Genomic DNA, 19,054 nt, shown 5'->3' with positions numbered 1-19,054 from the left:
CTTCTAGTTATAGTGAGTCCCTCGACAGACAGTCCCCATGGCAGTGTGTACTTGCACACAGCCTCTTAGGTAGAGTGTATATTTACACACTTCCCTTCTTGGCAGAGTGTACCCTTACACAAAGCCCCCTAGGTAGAGTATACTTACACACACACACAGTTCCCCTTAGGCAGAGTGTACACCAAGGTTATTTTAGTAAACTGAAACTAAAAATAACAACTAATTTTTGCTACCGAGCTAATACGTATTCACAATGATTCCTAAATCATTGCTAAGAATAGTGAAAATGACTGTAGTTTCTACTGGTCATTGTTTTCAGGATGGTTGTATTGGTGCTATCTAGGTACCAAGATAAAGCTAGCTAGCTACCCCAGAAGTTGCGGTCGAACAAATGATGCTTTATTACCAACGGGGTTTTGTAAACACAATGTTCGTGGCCAGTGTTTGCTTGTTTGCAGACTTTTTTTGTACAGCTTTTACAGTGCTACTGATAGTAGTGGTGGTGCTTGGCTTTCACGCGCAAATTCAGAACACATAACATTCTATAATAGAACTGTGTTATTTGACATGTCAAATTAAAAGCTTATTTAACACGTGAAATAGTGTTATCGTCAAATAGTGTTATTTGACGTGTATCTTTTTTGACATGCAAAGACCCAAACGGCATTCCATAGTATGTTGTGAAGCTAATAGCAGTGATGCTATTACTGTAACTCCGGTAGAGCAACATCTGAACAATAGCGCACTTGGTAACATTAGTTTGTACCGGTGCTCGACTAGTAAAGAAAGACTTCATCACCCACGACAGAGAACGGTTGATTAAGGGCAATGAATTCCATTATCTTGCCGTTAATGGATTACCCCTTTGAGTTGTCTCGCTGAAATTTTCTTACTCTTTCAAATGACTGCTCGACTTGTTGACTACTCGATCCACACAGCAGACATTGTGGGCTAGGTTCGGAATGCTGTGTTGCATGTGTAGTGCAAAATTTTAAGTGGCGCCATTATGTCATGTACCTACGTTATATAGGTATTCACTTCAGTTTTGACATCAGTTTTTGACATTGGCGTAAAACTAGACATCGGGCCGATACCGATGTTGGCATTTTTAGCTAATATCGTCCGATTACGATGTGTTCAGCGATTTATATTGTGCGTCCTTAATTAATACCATTTTAAATGTAGATGTTTTTTGCATTGAATATGTTTACCATATCATATGGAGACAGAAACATTTTACCTTAACATAAGTAGACATAATTGCAAATGATTAAATCCTTCCAATAGAAATAAAACATTTTAAAAATGGTTAGGAATTGAACTTTAATTAAATGAGTTGACTCTTCACATGGGATGATTTCACTGAACAACAAAAGAAAGGGAATATTGAATGATCCACAATGATCCATCGCATCTCCCAAAAACATTTTCAACATACTTCTGTAAAATGATAGTCTAGACACTAAAGCTTTGGTCATCCCTCTCTCAGGCTTCCATGTCTTCTCCCTGCACCTCCTCAATGTCCACTCTGAGGCCTCATCTTCACTGCCACTTTCCAACCCTGTTGCTCGTTGTCAGGCTCAAAAGGCCTCAAATTTGCCCGGTTGGCCACCAATTTTTCAACCCTTGTATTGGTCAGCCTGTTGCGTGCTTTGGTGTGTGTGTGTTCCCAAACAAGGACCAGTTGCGCTCTGAGGCAGCTGATGTTGGTGGGATTTGGAGGACGATGTAGGCAACAGGGGAAAGAGCCTCAGATCCATAAAGTCCCTTCGACCAGGTGGCTGATGAGATATGTTGGCACGACTGCCATATTGCATCTCCATCCCAAAGCCCTTGCTTGGAAGTGTACATCGCCAGACTGCCAAGAACATTGCCCTCATTCAGGCCAAGGTGGCGAGACACGGTAGTGATGACACCATAGGCCTTGTTGATCTCTGCACCAGACAGTATGCTCTTGCCAGCACACTTGGGGTCCAACATCTACGCTGCGGCGTGTATGGGCTTCAGGCAGAAGTCTTCACGCTTTTTGATGCATTTCAGGACTACAGTTTCCTCTGCTTGGAGCAACAAGGAAGTGGGCAGGGAAGTAAGAGAATAAATCCGTACATCTGCAAGCAGAGACTGAACATCAGACAGGATGTCATTGTCTCCCTCAATCAGTGCAATAGCTACTGCGACAGGTTTCAGGAGTTTCAGGCTGCTTACTACTCTCTCTCAAAATGCATCATCCAGGAGGATCCTCTTGATGGGGCTGTCCATATCGTCAGACTGTGATATGGCCATTTCTTGGCGATACTCCTTCCCCTCCAGGAGACTGTCAAACAAGATGACAATACCACCCCAACGGGTGTTGCTGGCCAGCTTCAATGTGGTGCTCTTATTCTTCTCACTTTGCTTGTTGAGGTAGATTGCTGCTATAACTTGATGACCCTTCACATGCCTAACCATTTTCTTGGCTCTTGTAGAGTGTATCCATTGTTTTCAGTGCCATGATGTCCTTGGAAAGCAGATTCAATACATGAGCAGCACAGCCAATGGGTGTGTTGTGAGGGTAGGACTCCACCACTTTAGACCAAGCAGCCTTCATGTTCGCAGCATTGTCTGTGACCAGTGTAAATGCCTTCTGTGGTCCAAGGTCATTGATGACTGCCTTCAGCTCATCTGCAATGTATAGACCGGTGTGTCTGTTGGCCCTTGTGTATGTGCTCTTGTAGAATACTGGTTGAGTGGTGGAGATGATGTAGTTAATTATTCCTTGCCAACAAACATTCGACCACCCATCAGAGATGATTGCAATACAGTCTGTTTTCTCTATGATTTGCTTGGCCTTCACTTGAACTCTTTTGAATTCTGCATCCAGCAAATGAGTAGATAAAGCATGTCTGGTTGGAGGGGTGTATGCTGGGTGAAGAACATTCAGAATTCTCTTCCAATACACATTGCCTGTGAGCATCAGCGGTGAACCAGTTGCATACACAGCTCGAGCAAGACATTCATCAGCATTTCTCTGACTACGTTCCTCCATTAAGTAAAAAAAAATCCAGGAGGACCATGAGCTGTTGTTATCGATAAGGTGTCTGATTCATAATTTTTCATCAAGTTGAGGGACTTTTGTCAGAGGTTGCTTGTTGTGAGCGCTGAGGGAACTTTATGCACTTGGCCAGATGATTCTGCATCTCTGTGGGATTCTTCACATATGATTTGGCACAGTATTTGCAAATGTACACAGCTACATTAGCTGCAGTGAAATGTCTCCACACAACAAAATGGAACATGTATGGAATTAACACCTCAATTAGCAGGCTCAAGCAAGCTAAAACACACATGGTAGCAAAAACTAACTAGTGGAAATTGTTAACAAGTTAGATATGATTTAAACACACTTTGCTGTACGCTACTATTTACTAGTTAATAAAAATGTATGTATGTCATATAGAAAATATTCACCCCACCCAGTATTGTAATCAAAATGTACCAGAAAGCATGTAGTCCTTGGCTCAGACAGTGTAGTAGTGTGGGCTTAATAGCATCTCATTGGTGTGCAAGATCTTGAGAATCAGCTGTGGTGGAAAAATGCACTGTGCATGCATAGGGTTGCAATTCCATTGAATTGGGGATAGTTTAAACAAAATAACACAAGACCTAGAATTGCCTTGTGTATCCCACAAAAAAAAGTTCACTGTTATAAGCTAGTCTTTTTGATGAATTTAAGCAAAATCCCAGTTTCCGACCCTTTGCAACCCTACTTGTAGCGTCATTTTTTGTATTTGGTTTTTACATTATAATTGAAGCACTTTGCGATTATTCAGTATAATGAAAAGCGCGTTTACAAATGTAATAAAGTATTATTATTATGTGTATCATCTTGTGCATTACTGCCCCACAGTGACATGAAGCGACCTCTCAAACATCACAAAAACTATACAACACATTCATGGCTCATAGTCTCCCAAGCATAGGTTTTTTTGTCTCTAAAACTGAAATGAAATCATATGTAAACTAAATAGAAATGTTTTTATTAAACTTGTCAATCAGATCTGAAAACTAACTGAAATATTAAAACGAACAAATAAAAACTAATCTAAAAACACAACTATAATAACCTTGGTGTACACTACACACAGCACCCTAGGCGGTATGCATCCATGCACACAGACACAGTCTTAAGATAGACTGACACACACAGCCCCAAAGGCACAGTTAAGGGCTACCTATTCATCCTCCAAAGCACAGTGATTCTTTAGGTGCTTACTACCTCATCCAATATGGGATTCCTTGCAGCCGCGACATGGAGGTCAGAGATGAATCCTGAAATGCTCATTGTCATCAAGGTCGAGTGTACACACAAACACACACCCCTCAGCAGAGTGTGTCCTTGTGTCCTCACATGCATGGTTGCCCTACCCCTGAGGCAGTTTGTACCCTTACAAAACACAGTGGACTAGCTACTGACTCATTGGTGAGGATCAGTGATATAACCTGAGTTTAAGGTGAGAGCTGAAATGTACCAAAGCAAAGAAGCAGAGAACGTTATCTGTGGAACAACTAAAGAATCAGTAAATAACATTTTGAGGCATTATAAGGGGGCGTTACCGTAGCTAGCGAAGAAACGGTTGCTAACTAACTGTAAAAGTGTAAATATTTCACGCCACAGTTATTAAGCTAGCTAGAGCTACTGATGCTCCTATATTTTTGAGCAAAATACCATGACGCTGCTTCCGAACTTTGTTCCTGCCTATAAAAAGGGTGGCTCCAGTTTTGTTAACATTTTGCTGTTTGTGAAGTATCAACTTTAACAGGTTATTGGGTTTAAATAAAACACATACAGCATACACAGACACTGCATTTGCTTTGAATGGTAAGTGGTTGCATTCTCCCAAGTATTTCACACTCTTCTGTCAACTTGTCTAGTGTGTGTGTGTGTGTGTGTGTGTGTGTGTGTGTGTGTGTGTGTGTGTGTGTGTGTGTACAGTTGAAGTCGGAAGTTTACATACACACAGCTTGGAGTCATTAAAACTAGTTTTTCAACCACTCCACAACTATAGTTTTGGCAAGTCTACTTTGTGCATGACACAAGTCATTTTTCCAACAATTATTTACAGACAGATTATTTCACTTATTCACTGTATCACAATTCCAGTGGGTCAGACGTTTACATACACTAAGTTGACTGTGCCTTTAAACAGCTTGGAAAATTCCAGGAAATTATGTTATGGCTTTAGAAGCTTTTGATAGGCTAATTGACATAATTTGAGTCAATTGGAGGTGTACCTGTGGTTGTATTTTAAGGCCTACCTTCAAACTAAGTGCCTCTTTGCTTGACATCATGGGAAAATCAAAAGAAATCAGCCAATACCTCAGAAAAAAATTGTAGACCTCCACAAGTCTGGTTCTTCCTTGGGAGCAATTTCCAAACACCTGAAGGTACCACGTTCATCTGTACAAACAATAGTACGCAAATATAAACACCATGGGACCACGCAGCCGTCATACCGCTCAGGAGGGAGACACGTTCTGTCCCCTAGAGATGAATGTACTCTGGTACCAAAAGTGCAAATCAATCCCAGAACAACAGCAAAGGACTTTGTGAAGATGCTGGAGGAAACAGGTACAAAGTATCTATATCCACAGTAAAACGAGTCCTATATTGACACAACCTGAAAGGCCGCTCAGCAAGGAAGAAGCCACTGCTCCAAAACTGCCAATAAAAAGCCAGACTATGGTTTGCAACTGCACATGGGGACAAATATTGTACTTTTTGGAGAAATGTCCTCTGGTCTGATGAAACAACAATAGAACTGTTTGGCCATAATGACAATTGTTATGATTGGAGGAAAAGAGGGATGCTTGCAAGCTGAAGAACACCATCCCAACTGTGAAGCACGGGGGTGGCAGCATCATGTTGTGGGGGTGCTTTGCTGCAGGAGGGACTGGTGCACTTCACAAAATAGATGGCATCATGAGGTAGAAAAATTATGTGGATATATTGAAGCAACATCTCAAAACATCAGTCAGGAAGTTGAAGCTTGGTCGCAAATGGACAATGACACCAAGCATACTTCCAAAGTTGTGGCAAAATGGCTTAAGGACAACAAAGTCAAGGTATTGGAGTGGCCAATACAAAGCCCTGACCTCAATCCCATAGAAAATTTGTGGGCATAACTGAAAAAGCATGTGTGAGCAAGGAGGCCTACAAACCTGACTCAGTTACACCAGCTCTGTCAGATTGAATGGGCCAAAATTCACCCAACTTATTGTGGGAAGCTTGTGGAAGGCTACCCAAAACATTTGCCCAATTGAAAGGAAATGCTACCAAATACTAATTGAGTGTATGTAAACTTCTGACCCACTGGGAATGTGATGAAAGAAATAAAAGCTGAAATAAATCATTCTCTCTACTATTATTTTGACATTTCACCTTCTTAAAATAAAGTGGTGATCCTAACTGACCTACGACAGGGAATTTGTACTAGGATTAAATGTCAGGAATTGTGAAAAGCTGAGTTTAAATGTATTTGACTAAGGTGTATGTACATTCCGACTTCAACTGTGTGTGTGTGTGTGTGAGATATCTAGCGCCAGCTGTGCCATCAGAGTCCCTGGGTTCGCGCCCAGGCTCTGTCGTAACCGGCCGTGACCGGGAGGTCCGTGGGGCGACGCACAATTGGCCTAGCGTCGTCCGGGTTGCTGACAGGTGTATAAAATCGATTAACACAGTAATCTCCATATACAAACATTGGCCTTAATGAAGAGCTCAGTGACTTTTCAATGTGGCACTGTCTTAGGAAACCACCTTTCCAACAAGACAGTTTGTCAACTTTCTGCCCTGCTAGAGCTGCCCCGTTCAAATGTAAGTGCTGTTATTTTGAAGTGGAAACGTCTAGGTGCAACAATGGCTCAGCCGCAAGGTGGTAGGCCACACAAGCTCACAGAACGGGACCACCGAGTCCTGAAGCACGCAACGCTTGAAAATTGTCTGTCCTCGGTTACAACACTCACTACCGAGTTCCAAACTGCCTCTGGAACCAATGTTAGCACAAGAACTGTTCGTCAGGAGCTTCATGAAATGGGTTTCCATGGCCAAGCAGCCGCACACAAGCCTAAGATCACCACGCACAATGCCAAGAGTCGGTTGGAGTGGTGTAAAGCTCCCCGCCATTGGACTCTGGAGCAGTGGAAACACATTCTCTGGAGTAATGAATCACACTTCACCATCTAGCAGTCTGACAGACTAATCTGGATTTGACGGATGCCAGAAGAACACTACCAAATTACATACTGTAAAGTTTGGTGGATGAGGAATAATGGTCTGGGGCTGTTTTTCATGGTTTGGGCTAGGCCCCTTAGTTCCGGTGAAGGGAAATCTTAACGGATAACGCTACCTGCCTGAATGCATAGGGGCAACTGTAAAGTTTGGTGGATGAGGAATAATGGTCTGGGGTTGTTTTTCATGTGAAGGGAAATCTTAACGCTACAGCATACAAGGACATTCTAGAATTTTCTGTGCTTCCAACTTTGTGGTAACAGTTTGGGGAAGGCCCTTTCCTGTTTCAATAGGACAATGCCCCAGTGCACAAAGCGAGGTCCATACAGAAATGGTTTGTCGAGATCGATGTGGAAGAACTTGACTGGCCTGCACAGAGTCCGGAACACAACTCCATCGAACACCTTTGTGGTGAATTGGAATGTCGACTGCAAGCCAGGCCTAATCACCCAACATCAGTGCCCGACCTCACGAATGCTCTTGTGGCTGAATGTAAGTAAGTCCCCGCAGCGATGTTTCAACATCTAGTGGAATGCCTTCCCATAAGAGTGGAGGCTGTTATAGCAGCAAAGGGGACCAACTCCATATTAATGCCGATGATTTTTGAATGAGATGTTGGACGAGCAGATGTCCACATATTTTTGGTCATGTAGTGTACCTGCAAAAATGTGGCATTTTGTCCTTTAAGTATATAATGTGGAACTGCTTGTACATGGCTGATTATAATATGAGTTTGTTTCTTACTTTACATGTTACTCTTACATGAGTCTCACGCCTAAGTGAGTAATATACATAATTGTATACAGTTCATACATGTAGCCTACATGGGTGTAGATAGTTTTGTAAACCAAAGTCTAACAAATCTATTAATCTTATATACTGATGTTGTTATTTTGATCTAACAGTTTTGTGTAGACCAAACATTGTAAGTATAGACTAAAACAATACCTAAACGAACAGTGATCTTCCATCTTGTGATCCCAGTTCACATATCTAATGCAGTAACGCAGGGCACATTTTTACATCCATCTGTTTGTATGAAGTGAGCAGTTGTGAGATGAGGTGAAGTGTATGAGCAGTGAGTGATTGGAATGCCTGTGTGCTGAGCCATGTTGAGTTGGGTCAGCTTGTTCTTGTTAACTCCCAAGAGTCAGTGTCACAGTGAATGTAGCATTGTGGCTGCGTGACAACTTCACACCAAGGCACTATCTAGTTGTGCATTGCGCTTCTGAGAACTGTCTCACTTGAATACAATATAACACTGTTCTGGATCTATGCTTGTCCAGTGTTTTCGCCTGGAGCTCAGAGGTGTCATGCATGTGACGGGCACTGGTGGCAACTGTCATTTGGCATTTTCACAGGTAAATGTAAATAAGGTATGTATCAGATCAACGTAGGTAACATATTGTTATGCACTACCTTCAGACCGAAGAAATGTTTTTTTCCCCCTTGTTCCCACACCTTGGTTTAATACAGAGACAATAATATGAGTGGTATATTAGCATTCTGACCGTGTTCCCCATACAGAAGTCCATGCATTTAGAATGCAGCTTGGGACTGGATTGAATTATCGAGATCATCAAGTCATGTAGAGGTCTTTTCCACATCCTTGTTTCTATGATACCCAGAAGTCTCCCATTTCTTAGGGCACGTGTCTTGAAAGACAAAAGCCTGTACACCGTGTATAGGAGCTTAAGATCCCTCATCTAAACCTTAAACTAACCATGACTCTGAGCCATTCCTTCCTTTCCCTTCCTCCCCCAGGCATAACCACTGTGCTGACCATGACCACCATCAACACCCACTTGAGAGAGACTTTACCCAAAATCCCCTATGTCAAGGCTATAGACATCTACCTGATGGGCTGCTTCGTGTTCGTCTTCCTCGCTCTGCTGGAGTACGCCTTTGTCAACTACATCTTCTTCGGACGGGGGCCTCACTTGCAGAAAAAGGTGGCAGAGAAAGCAGCTCAAACCAATAACGAAAATAAGAGCCGATTGGAGAGTAACAAAGTGCAGGTAGGAGTGGGGGGTCTCACGTTTCGATATTCAAAGTCTCTGGCAACAAAAAAGACGAGTTGGCATAAATGTTTTCCAAACTTCAAAAGATCAAAGCTCATGGTCTGTTGTGTTCTGTAATATATTGTGACCTTACTTCCTTGTCCCCATCTCCCTCACCAGGTGGACGCCCACGGCAATATCCTCCTGACCAATCTGGAGATCCGTAACGAGATGGGCGGGATGGGTGGCATGGCCGGGATGACCGGGGCTGAAATGATAGGGGCTCTCAACGACCCGCGGGCCACCATGTTCTCCTACGACAGCGCCAGCATACAGTACCGTAAGCCCATGGCCAGCCGAGACCTGTACGGTCGACCAGCCCTCGACCGGCCAGTCGGCCACAAGAAGAGTCGTTTGAGGAGGAGGGCATCGCAGCTCAAAGTCAAGATCCCTGACCTGACGGACGTCAATGCCATAGACAAGTGGTCCCGCGTCATCTTCCCTATCGCCTTCACCTTCTTCAACCTGGTCTATTGGCTGTACTACGTCCACTAGGGTGCGTGGCTATTCCCGCTAGAGGTTTGTTTAGCTAGCTAGGTTCTTGTACAGCAAGGGTAAAAGAGAGGGGAGTTAAATTCTGCCCAGTTTGTATGACTTCTGTTGTTTGAGGAATGCGAGGCGAAGCGGATGTCTTTTCAATGTAAATACAATTTATTATATGATATAAACAAATATATATATATATAATAAATAAATAGATAAATATATATATATATATAAATAAATAAATAAAAAGAGAAGTATAATTTAATAAATTCTCTCACCTTTTTGCTGTATTTATCCGTACAAAATAGAAATAGTGAAAATTAGTACAGAATTAAGAGGCGGTGAAGGTGTTCACCTGCATTTGTAAGTCTGAACTTTGTGCCAAAAATTGACTTTGGTGACTTCCTTGTTACTCTTAGGCTGCAACTGCATTTTGTTTATTACGAAATCCTGTTCTCACCTTATTTCCTCTCAGCCTCTGCATGTGGTCCGTAACACAACTTTTATTTGCTTCTAAAGAGAAAAAACATTGCAAAAACTGTGGGTAATAACAAATACAGTTTTCTATTAGTTAAACCCTATCTTGTTATTGAAGCAAATCCTTGCTGAGTAAAACTTCATCTTGTGGTTTAGGAAGTCCTTGTTTGGTTGAACTCATCTCTGTGAATAAGGTAGTTCTCATTTGTTTTAACTATGAATAAGTTCATCCTCAATTAAGTATTTACTCTTCCTCCCATGATTAAGGCAGTTCTCATTGTGTTGAGTCCACACCTTGTGACTAAGGCGGTATTCAGTGAGTTGAAGAACATGCTACTTTGCATGTTCTTAATGTGTGACTTGATTTTGTTGGTTAATGCTAGATGCATGTGTGCTTACCGGCTTTTTGCACTGTAAAACAAAGCCTGTTTTCTTTCCTTTGTATGAAACCTTAGCAAAGGCTCCATAGTTGAGCCTACATGTATTACTGTATGCTTTTGAACAATCATTGCATTTAGGGTAACTACAGGACAGAAGTGAATTGGAAATCAACTAATCTTAAAAATCAAAATTTGTTCAAATTTGTATCTATTCTCACAGCGTCTGTGAGCATGTAAAATGTAATTTTCTTTAAAAGAAATCAGGTAAAGAATGACTTATGATGTCACCATGCTTTCGAAACCACATCAAAATGCGCAAGCCCTGATAATACATGCTGTAGATGGTTGAGCCAAGTGCAGCCAACACAAAATCTCTGTTCAAATACACAGTACTGTACAGCATATTTGCACATAGTATAGTAGCCTATAGTGCAGTTCGGCTATTCAAAAAGTGATATGTTAAATGGCAAACACAAGTAGATATACTAACATTAACATTATACTAAATGATCTCCACTCATAAATGCCTTGGCCTCTGTAAAAACTGTTCCAGCATCAGAAGAACTGACATAGCATAAAATGGGATATTCGACAGCTATAAGATTTGCCACGGAAATCCTTTGGCCTCATTGATTTGGTGCATAAAAAGAACAGGAGTGGTGCGCTGAGGTTATTTAATTATTTGGATTTCAATGAATTTGTTCACTTCCCTGTAATTATATTCAAACCTGATGATCAATTGTATGAACCTGAACAATTCCCTGTAATTCCCACTTGATTCATTGCTGGTTTCATTGCTATTGTAGAAAAGGCTGTGCCAGAATGGGTACTATATCAGTTCAACAAAACAAATAAGATAAGTAGTTATAGCCTTGTAACAGTGTAATTTGGTAGCATTAAAGGGCAGCAATTAGTGTCACAATAGATGCATTTAGTAAGCTTATAAAGTATGCTATGTGGCTGTAAATTAAATTAGATTAGGTTGGACTCTATTACATCCTTTGGAACCTAACAATTTGGATGATGTGGAAAAAAGCTAAACTGGCCTCTGCAGTATTCTAAGCAACTCTACATTTTATTTACACAATGATAATATCATGCAGTTCTTTCTGTTTGGCAGGCCATGTTACATTCAGATCTGGCCAGTGAATGTCTACGGCTCTCAGATGATGACAATTTCTCACATTTGAAACTACAATATCTTAGTTTTTCTAAATAAACAATGGTACTGTTTCTTTCCCTTTATAATATAACAGGGTACTTTACAATGGCTAAAATGCTTTTGCTCATGACTATTGCTTTGCTATCACAATGGCCAGTGACTTTTGATGTAACTACTTTATTATTATAATAATGGGTGGACATGTGAACTGCTTGTGTTATCAGGGCTTACAAAAAAAGCTAAACCAGATAGGCTTCTACAGGACACAATAAGTAGCAGTGTGCTCTCTTCTCATGGCTAAATATTGTGCCTTTAACAAGAATCTCAATATTTTCACAGGGTTTAACTTATCTTATAACTAGTGTGTAGAATTTAAAAGAAAGAACTTGTACTTTTTTTAGAGAAGAAGAAGAAATGAAACTGTGGTCAACTAGACTGAGACTGACTTTTATGATGCTCTAAATACATATTAAATTAGATAGTGGTCAGACATTCCAGCATTTACGATGACAATCTGTAAATTCAATGCAGAAAAATGTCCTGCAAGTTTGGTTCTGTTGCTGTTACTGTTATTGTTTTCAGGTGGAATGGAATTCTATGGACTGGTGAAAGAAAATATTGGCTTTCCACTCAGCAAAGACTCGCTTAACAGATGGGACGTGTTTTCTTTGGATGGCCATAGCAAAATGGAAGCCTTAACAACTGGCTTCCCTCAAGCTTCCAAGGGATAAGGAAAAGTACTGAACTCTATTGTGTAAAATTACTGTAAAAATAATTCTGATGCTCTATATGTGCTCTCATGTGTAAAGGAGAGTGTGTGTTTCTGAGAGAGTGTGTGTTTGAGTGTGCTAGGGTGTTTGTACTGCGAGCATGTGTTTTTCTGCTTGGTAACGTGTACAAGCAAGCATTTGCGACTGGGAATGTGTGTGCAAGTATGTTTGTGTCTGCGTGTGAGAGAACATCTTCGTACAAATCCTTTGTTTGACATTGTAAGGACTTTGATCAAAATAGAATTCAAATAAAATAACTGACATCTCACCAACCCAATAAAAGACTGAGCTTCACTCTCATTTAACAATATTAACTGCAAAAGTGGCTTAGTTTATCTGCGATATAGTGCCGTTTGCTAAACTGTATCTTCAATTCAGTGCTAAAACTTGAAGCCTGGGAGACATAACTTGAACTTCCACTGGTATACACCCATTCTGTACTGGAAGTACATTTTTATTCTCCTCAAGTGATCTAAGATAAAACTCAAGCTACTGAGCAAAGAGGAATCCGTCTCTCCACGATTCTGCGATTTCATTTTTTTTGTTGCAAAATCAACAATTCCCTGCATATTATGCGAGGGCTTGCAAATTTGACGAATCACCAAACTATTTCTGCATAAAACAGTAAAATCATCGCAGTATTATTGCATGAACCTGACTCAACACCTCAGTACAAAAAAAGAAGGCTTGCACTTTCAACCAATCACCGCATAATATGGTTAATTGAAGCGACACGTCAACAAACCTTTTCCCTTGTCAGCACATTTTGGCAACAAATTGGACAAAATCACTGCATATTGCCATGCTGAATTGCTGCAGCAAAATAACGCATATTTGTACGCAAATATCACAAAAACGTCCTGTGGAATCATACAAAGACAGAGTAATGACAGACCAGTTAGTAGGGCCTTGCACTGTAGTGCCAATCATAAAAAATAAGACAGGCTGCCATCTAATCTACTGTAGGGGCACGGCTATGACACAAACGTCACCTTGTGATAACGATCCACAGTTACTCAAGAGTTTACGAGTTTTGGATTTAATTGCCTTTATTCCACAAAGTGGGCAGTGTGTGTGTGTCCGAAACCATGTGACAATTTTGGGATGGGTCTTCAAAATAAAGACTTTGGACATTTTTACCTTATTGCATTGAGGGGGGAAAAAAAGTTATGTTTTTATGGCCTATGTAACATATCAGCGCGGTTCAGTTTGCATGGTTACCATGACCTATTAGGACAGCCTCATGAGGACAATGACATAAGCTGCGAGATGATCAAATCATAAGCAACATTTGGCAGGCCGTTTGGACACTTCTATTAAACAAGCTTTAGGTCGGCACGTTCTGGTTTTTGCACTAACACTACGCTGCTGATTCAAATGATCAAAGCTTGATGATTAGTTGATTATTTGAATCAGCAAAAAACAGGCATTTTACTTCTGGTTGTGTGTTTGCGTGCGCGTTCAGGCATTTTGCTTCTGGTTGTGTGTGTAGGCACGTTCAGGCATTATGCATCTGGTTGTGTTTGTGCGCTCGTTCAGGCAATATGCTTCTGGTTGTGTGTGCGCATTCAGGCATTTTGCTTCTGGTGTGTGTGTGTGTGTGCTCAAGCATTTTGCTTCTGGTTTTGTGTGTGCATGAGCGCGTTCAGGCATTTTGCTTCTGGTTGTGTATGCGTGAGCGCGTTCAGGCATTTTGCTTCTGGTTGTGTGTGTGTGCGCATTCAGGCATTTTGCTTCTGGTTTTGTGTGTGTTCAGGCATTATACTTCTGGTTGTGTCCGCTAACACGTTCAGGCATTATGCTTCTGGTTGTGTCCGCTAACACGTTCAGGCATTATGCTTCTGGTTGTGTCCGCTAACACGTTCAGGCATTATGCTTCTGGTTGTGTCCGCTAACACGTTCAGGCATTATGCTTCTGGTTGTGTCCGCTAACACGTTCAGGCATTATGCTTCTGGTTGTGTCCGCTAACACGTTCAGGCATTATGCTTCTGGTTGTGTCCGCTAACACGTTCAGGCATTATGCTTCTGGTTGTGTCCGCTAACACGTTCAGGCATTATGCTTCTGGTTGTGTATTCGTGAGCGCGTTCAGGCATTTTGCTTCTGGTTGTGTGTGTGCGTGCACGTTCAGGCATTTTGCTTCTGGTTGTGTGTGCGCGTTCAGGCATTATGCTTCTGGTTGTTTGTGTGGGCACGTTTAGGCATTATGCTTCTGGTTGTGTGTGTGTGTGCGCGTTTAGGCATTATGCTTCTGGTTGTGTGTGCGCGTTGAGGAATTATGCTTCTGGTTTTTGTGTGGGCATGTTCAGGCATTTTGCTTCTGGTTGTGTTTGTGCGCTCGTTCAGGCAATATGCTTCTGGTTGTGTGTGTGTGTTCAGGCATTTCGCTTCTGGTTGTGTGTGTGTGTGCTCAGGCATTTTGCTTCTGGTTGTGTGTGTGCGCATTCAGGCATTATGCTTCTGGTTGTGTCCGCTAACGCGCTCAGGCATTATGCTTCTGGTTGTGTGTGTGCGCATTCAGGCATTATGCTTCTGGAGGTGTCCGCTAACGCGATCAGGCATTATGCTTCTGGTTGTGTCCGCTAACACGATCAGGCATTATGCTTCTGGTTGTGTCCGCTAACGCGTTCAGGCATTATGCTTCTGGTTGTGTCCGCTAACGCGTTCAGGCATTATGCTTCTGGTTGTGTATGTGCGCATTCAGGCATTATGCTTCTGGTTGTGTCCGCTAACGCGTTCAGGCATTATGCTTCTGGTTGTGTCCGCTAACGCGTTCAGGCATTATGCTTCTGGTTGTGTATTCGTGAGCGCGTTCAGGCATTTTGCTTCTGATTGTGTGTGTGCGTGCACGTTCAGGCATTTTGCTTCTGGTTGTGTGTGCGCGTTCAGGCACGATGCTTCTTGTTGTTTGTGTGGGCACGTTCAGGAATTATTCTTCTGGTTGTGTGTGTGCGCGTTTAGGCATTATGCTTCTGGTTGTGTGTGCGCGTTGAGGAATTATGCTTCTGGTTTTTGTGTGGGCATGTTCAGGCATTTTGCTTCTGGTTGTGTTTGTGCGCTCGTTCAGGCAATATGCTTCTGGTTGTGTGTGTGCGTTCAGGCATTTTGCTTCTGGTTGTGTGTGTGTGTGCTCAGGCATTTTGCTTCTGGTTGTGTGCGTTTGCGCATTCAGGCATTATGCTTCTGGTTGTGTCCGCTAACGCGCTCAGGCATTATGCTTCTGGTTGTGTGTGTGCGCATTCAGGCATTATGCTTCTGGTTGTGTCCGCTAACGCGATCAGGCATTATGCTTCTGGTTGTGTCCGCTAACGCGTTCAGGCATTATGCTTCTGGTTGTGTCCGCTAACACGTTCAGGCATTATGCTTCTGGTTGTGTATGTGCGCATTCAGGCATTATGCTTCTGGTTGTGTATGTGCGCATTCAGGCATTATGCTTCTGGTTGTGTCCGCTAACGCGTTCAGGCATTATGCTTCTGGTTGTGTCCGCTAACGCGTTCAGGCATTATGCTTCTGGTTGTGTCTGCTAACACGTTCAGGCATTATGCTTCTGGTTGTGTCCGCTAACGCGTTCAGGCATTATGCTTCTGGTTGTGTTTGTGCGCTTGTTCAGGCATTTTGCTTCTGGTTGTGTGTGTGCGCATTCAGGCATTATGCTTCTGGTTGTGTCCGCTAACGCGTTCAGGCATTATGCTTCTGGTTGTGTCCGCTAACGCGTTCAGGCATTATGCTTGTGGTTGTGTCCGCTAACGCGTTCAGGCATTATGCTTGTGTCCGCTAACGCGCTCAGGCATTATGCTTCTGGTTGTGTCCGCTAACACATTCAGGCATTATGCTTCTGGTTGTGTGTGTGTGCGCATTCAGGCATTATGCTTCTGGTTGTGTCCGCTAACGCGTTTAGGCATTATGCTTCTGGTTGTGTCCGCTAACGCGTTGAGGCATTATGCTTCTGGCTGTGTCCGCTAACACGTTCAGGCATTATGCTTCTGGTTGTGTCCGCTAACGCGTTCAGGCATTATGCTTCTGGTTGTGTCCGCTAACGCATTCAGGCATCATGCTTCTGGTTGTGTATTCGTGAGCGCGTTCAGGCATTTTGCTTCTGGTTGTGTGTGTGCGTGCACGTTCAGGCATTTTGCTTCTGGTTGTGTGTGCGCGTTCAGGCATTATGCTTCTGGTTGTTTGTGTGGGCACGTTTAGGCATTATGCTTCTGGTTGTGTTTGTGTGTGCGCATTTAGGCATTATGCTTCTGGTTGTGTGTGCGCGTTGAGGAATTATGCTTCTGGTTTTTGTGTGGGCATGTTCAGGCATTTTGCTTCTGGTTGTGTTTGTGCGCTCGTTCAGGCAATATGCTTCTGGTTGTGTGTGTGCGTTCAGGCATTTTGCTTCTGGTTGTGTGTGTGCGTGCTCAGGCATTTTGCTTCTGGTTGTGTGTGTGCGTGCTCAGGCATTTTGCTTCTGGTTGTGTGTGTGCGTGCTCAGGCATTTTGCTTCTGGTTGTGTGTGTGCGCATTCAGGCATTATGCTTCTGGTTGTGTCCGCTAACGCGCTCAGGCATTATGCTTCTGGTTGTGTGTGTGCGCATTCAGGCATTATGCTTCTGGAGGTGTCCGCTAACGCGATCAGGCATTATGCTTCTGGTTGTGTCCGCTAACGCGATCAGGCATTATGCTTCTGCCTTTGTCCGCTAACACGTTCAGGCATTATGCTTCTGGTTGTGTCCGCTAACACGTTCAGGCATTATGCTTCTGGTTGTGTATTCGTGAGCGCATTCAGGCATTTTGCTTCTGGTTGTGTGTGTGCGTGCACGTTCAGGCATTTTCCTTCTGGTTGTGTGTGCGCGTTCAGGCACGATGCTTCTTGTTGTTTGTGTGGGCACGTTCAGGAATTATTCTTCTGGTTGTGTGTGTGTGTGCGCGTTTAGGCATTATGCTTCTGGTTGTGTGTGCGCGTTGAGGAATTATGCTTCTGGTTGTTTGTGTGGGCATGTTCAGGCATTATGCTTCTGGTTGTGTTTGTGCGCTCGTTCAGGCAATATGCTTCTGGTTGTGTGTGTGCGTTCAGGCATTTTGCTTCTGGTTGTGTGTGTGTGTGCTCAGGCATTTTGCTTCTGGTTGTGTGCGTTTGCGCATTCAGGCATTATGCTTCTGGTTGTGTCCGCTAACGCGCTCAGGCATTATGCTTCTGGTTGTGTGTGTGCGCATTCAGGCATTATGCTTCTGGTTGTGTCCGCTAACGCGATCAGGCATTATGCTTCTGGTTGTGTCCGCTAACACGTTCAGGCATTATGCTTCTGGTTGTGTCCGCTAACACGTTCAGGCATTATGCTTCTGGTTGTGTATGTGCGCATTCAGGCATTATGCTTCTGGTTGTGTCCGCTAACGCGTTCAGGCATTATGCTTCTGGTTGTGTCCGCTAACGCGTTCAGGCATTATGCTTCTGGTTGTGTCTGCTAACACGTTCAGGCATTATGCTTCTGGTTGTGTCCGCTAACGCGTTCAGGCATTATGCTTCTGGTTGTGTTTGTGCGCTCGTTCAGGCATTTTGCTTCTGGTTGTGTGTGTGTGCGCGTTCAGGCATTATGCTTGTGGTTGTGTGTGTGTGCGCATTCAGGCATTATGCTTGTGGTTGTGTCCGCTAACGCGTTCAGGCATTATGCTTGTGGTTGTGTCCGCTAACGCGTTCAGGCATTATGCTTGTGGTTGTGTCCGCTAACGCGTTCAGGCATTATGCTTGTGTCCGCTAACGCGCTCAGGCATTATGCTTCTGGTTGTGTCCGCTAACACATTCAGGCATTATGCTTCTGGTTGTGTGTGTGTGCGCATTCAGGCATTATGCTTCTGGTTGTGTCCGCTAACGCGTTCAGGCATTATGCTTCTGGTTGTGTATTCGTGAGCGCGTTCAGGCATTTTGCTTCTGGTTGTGTATGCGTGAGCGCGTTCAGGCATTTTGCTTCTGGTTGTGTGTGTGCGCATTCAGGTATTATGCTTCTGGTTGTGTCCGCTAACACGTTCAGGCATTATGCTTCTGGTTGTGTCCGCTAACGCGTTCAGGCATTATGCTTCTGGTTGTGTCCGCTAACGCGTTCAGGCATTATGCTTCTGGTTGTGTATGCGTGAGCACGTTCAGGCATTTTGCTTCTTGTTGTGTGTGTGCGTGCACGTTCAGGCATTTTGCTTCTGGTTGTGTGTGCGCGTTCAGGCATTATGCTTCTGGTTGTCTGTGTGCGCATTCAGGCATTATGCTTGTGGTTGTGTCCGCTAACGCGTTCAGGCATTATGCTTCTGGTTGTGTGTGTGCACATTCAAGCATTATGCTTCTGGTTGTGTCCGCTAACGCGTTCAGGCATTATGCTTCTGGTTGTGTGTGTGTGTGTGCTCAGGCATTTTGCTTCTGGTTTTGTGTGTGGGCGCGTTCAGGCATTATGCTTCTAGTTTTGTATGCGTAAGCGCGTTCAGGCA

The 19,054-nt window shown here is 43.2% G+C and overlaps 1 protein-coding gene across 2 annotated transcripts in view; it reads left to right on the top strand.

Moving 5' to 3' along the window:
• LOC135525752 (gamma-aminobutyric acid receptor subunit beta-1-like) overlaps window positions 1–9,963 on the top strand; it is a 55,810-nt gene extending 45,847 nt beyond the window's left edge. Inside the window, exons 8-10 of one of the 2 annotated variants that reach the window (XM_064953566.1) lie at window positions 8,551–8,625; window positions 9,029–9,282; window positions 9,445–9,963. In XM_064953566.1, coding sequence (XP_064809638.1) covers window positions 8,551–8,625; window positions 9,029–9,282; window positions 9,445–9,819 — 704 coding nt within the window. In that variant the 3' untranslated portion in view covers window positions 9,820–9,963. The remainder of the gene's footprint in view (window positions 1–8,550; window positions 8,626–9,028; window positions 9,283–9,444) is intronic. The other variant, XM_064953567.1, reaches the window with a different exon arrangement.
• Window positions 9,964–19,054: the final 9,091 nt, after the last annotated feature.

Source organism: Oncorhynchus masou, chromosome 32 (assembly GCF_036934945.1).
Source record: "Oncorhynchus masou masou isolate Uvic2021 chromosome 32, UVic_Omas_1.1, whole genome shotgun sequence".
NCBI classification, from domain to species: Eukaryota; Metazoa; Chordata; class Actinopteri; order Salmoniformes; family Salmonidae; genus Oncorhynchus; species Oncorhynchus masou.
This window is presented reverse-complemented; position numbering and strand designations above follow the sequence as displayed.